At 51.0% G+C, this 3079-nt stretch overlaps 1 protein-coding gene across 1 annotated transcript in view; it reads left to right on the plus strand.

The window, feature by feature from the left end:
• The first annotated feature begins 1008 nt into the window (after positions 1 to 1008).
• Positions 1009 to 3079, plus strand: part of LOC125487745 (EKC/KEOPS complex subunit LAGE3) — a 7203-nt gene continuing 5132 nt past the window's right edge. Inside the window, 1 exon segment of the mRNA XM_048619939.1 lies at positions 1009 to 1133. Coding sequence (XP_048475896.1) covers positions 1009 to 1133 — 125 coding nt within the window.

Below are 3079 nucleotides of genomic sequence, written 5' to 3' on the forward strand. Positions count from 1 at the left end.
GGACTGGACGTCCATGGTAAAGATGAGGTGTTGGGGACCGGGGAATTGGAAGTTCTGGAGGAGGTGGAGGGCGTGGGTGGTGTCACGGACATAGGTAGGGAGTTCCTGGACCAAGGGGGAGAAATGGAGAACTAGGATCAATTTAGGATAGCTGGTCAGCACGGACGAGTTGGACCGAAGGATCTGTTTCCGTGCTGTACAGCTCTAACTGTATAATTAAAGCAGTTCCACAGAGATCGGTGCTAGGGTCACCAGTGAGGAAGGCATAATGAGCCTGCAGGGGGATACAGATAGAGTCGTTCAGTGTGGAATCGGGCCGTTCGGTCCGATTAGTCCGTGCCGGCCACATTTCCCCAAACCAAGCTAGTCCCATCTGCCTGCATTTGGCCGATATCCCTCTAAACCCTTCCCATCCATGTACCCATCCAAATGTCTCTTGAATGTTGTAACTGTAGCTGCCTCCACCGTTTCCTCTGGCAGCTCGTACGAGCCACCTTCTCTGTGGAAAAACAAAATGTGTTTCTGGTTAATCGAGCAGGCAAAAGCTTAGCAGATGGAAGATAATGTGGGGGGGGTGGGGGGGGGTCTTCTGAAGAAGGGTCTCAACCCGAAACGTCCGCTTTCCTGCTCCTCTGATGCTGCTTGGCCTGCTGTGTTCATCCAGCTCTACACCTTGTTATCTCAGATTCTCCAGCATCGGCAGTTCCTACTATCTCTGTAATGATGTTAATGTGGGGGGGGGTTTTGGGTGCGCAGATGTGAGGTAATGCACTTTGGCGAGAAGCACAGAGGAGCTGAATGTTATTGAATTGGAGAAAGCGTGCAGAAATCCACGGAACAGAGGGATCTGGGGACTCCATGCCTGTGAAACATGTAAATCTAGCGTCCAGTTTCAGTGGGTTTACTCGAAGGGAATAGGGTGTAAAACTCGGGAGGTTTCGCTGAAACTGTACAAGGCATTACTCAGACCATGGCTGGAATATTGCAAACAGTTTTGCGGCCCGAAAAATGTACTGGCATTGGAGGCAGTCTAGAGAAGGTTCACCAGACTATATATCGAGAGCCCTCCAGTTATACAAACACGTGGTTGGACCTGACCTGCGAGCAGATTTGGGGGCCACGCAATTGGAAGGGTACATTAGCCCTGGAGGGAGTACAAAGATTTACAAGAGTCATATCTGGACTCCAGAGGTTAAGTTCTGAGGAGAGATTATACAAATGAGGCCTGTTTTCTCTAGAATTAAGAAGGTTTAAGGGGTGATCAAAGTTTCCAAGATGTTAACAGGAAAAGACGGGGCGGAGATTCGAGAGCTGGGGGACGTAGCCTAAAAATTAAGACCAGCCCCTTCGGGAGACATGTTAGGAAGCACTTTTGCGCACAAAGGGTGGTAGATGTTGGGAACTCTCTCCCACAAACGGCAGTGGACGCCGAATCAATTTTAAATCCTCTGAGACCGAGGGAAAAAAATGGTTTGGGTTAAGCCGAGGTGTTAGGCCTCGGGTGACACCTGATCTCATCGAATGCCACGACAGGCTCAAATCCCAGGCGGGGTGGAGGGACTGTCTTGCGAGGAGAGGTTGAGTAATTTGGGGCTGTTACTCTTTGGAGTTGAGAAGAATGAGAGACAACGTGAGAAATAGGAGCAGGAGTCGGCGATCTGGACCCGCTCCACCATTCAATAAGACCGAGGCTGATCCTTGTGTGGACTCAGCTCCATCGCCATCCTGTCACTGAACAAAAATCTATCTCTGCCTTAAGAACATTCAACGAGGAAGCCTCAGCTGCTTCCCTGGGCAGGGAATTCCGCAGATTCCCAACCCTTTGGGTGAAGGAGTTCCTCCTCAACTCAGTCTGAAATCTACTCCCCGTTATTTTGAGCCCCCCTGGTTCTAGTTTCACCTGCCAGCGGGAACAACCTCCCTGCTTCGATCTTATCTATTCCCTTTGTAATTCTGCATGTTTCTGTAAGATTCCTCCCCCTCATTCTTCTACATTTCAGTCTATTCAATCTCTCCTCATAAGCCAAGCCTCTCAAATCCGGAATCGACCTAGTGCACCCCCTCCAGGGCCAGTACATCCTTTCTCGAGTGAGGAGAGCAAAACTGTACACGGTACTGCGGGTGTGGCCTCAACGGCATCACGTCCCTGGTTTTTAAACTCCATCCCTCTAGCAATGACGGACAATATTCCATTTGCCTTCTTCATTACTTGCTGCACCTGCCAACCAACTTTTTTTGTGATTCATGCACAAGGTCACCCAGGTCCCTCTGCGCTGCAGTGCGCTGCAATTTTTCACCGTTTAAATAACGGCCCGTTTTGCTGTCTTTCTGACCAAAATGGATGACCTCACGCTTACCAACGTTGTACTCCATCTGCCAGACTCTCGCCGTGGTTTGATTTATTGTAGTTGCCTGTACCTAAATACAGTGAAAAGTTTTGTTTTGCAAGCTGTACAGGCACCTCATTACAATCAGGGACATGCGGATGGTAGGGCGCTCAGATGGATGAGACATGCAGGGCTATTATGGGCGGCACAGTGGCTCAGTGGTTAGCACCGCTGCCTCACAGCGCCAGGGACCCGGGTTTGATTCCACCCTCGCGTGACTGTCTGTGTGGAGTTTGCACGTTCTCCCCGCATCTGCGTTGGTTTCCTCCCACAGTCCAAAGATGTGCAGGTTAGGGTGGATTGGCCGTGCTAAATTGTCCCATAGTGCCCAGGGATATGCGGGTTAGGGTGGATTGGCCGTGCTAAATTGTCCCACAGTGCCCAGGGATGGGCAGGTTAGGGTGGATTGGCCGTGCTAAATTGTCCTGTAGTGCCCAGGGATGGGCGGGTTAAGGTGGATTGGCTGTGCTAAATTGTCCCGTAGTGCCCAGGGATGTGCAGGTTAAGGTGGATTGGCCGTGCTAAATTGTCCCGTAGTGCCCAGGGATGTGCGGGTTAGGGTGGATTGGCTGTGCTAAATTGTCCCGCAGTGCCCAGGGATGTATGGGTTAGGGTGGATTGGCCGTGCTAAATTGTCCCGTAGTGCCCAGGGATGTACGGGTTACGGTGGATTGGCCGTGCTAAATTGTCCC

Source organism: Rhincodon typus, chromosome 44 (genome assembly GCF_021869965.1).
Source record: "Rhincodon typus isolate 14 chromosome 44, sRhiTyp1.1, whole genome shotgun sequence".
Taxonomy (NCBI): Eukaryota; Metazoa; Chordata; class Chondrichthyes; order Orectolobiformes; family Rhincodontidae; genus Rhincodon; species Rhincodon typus.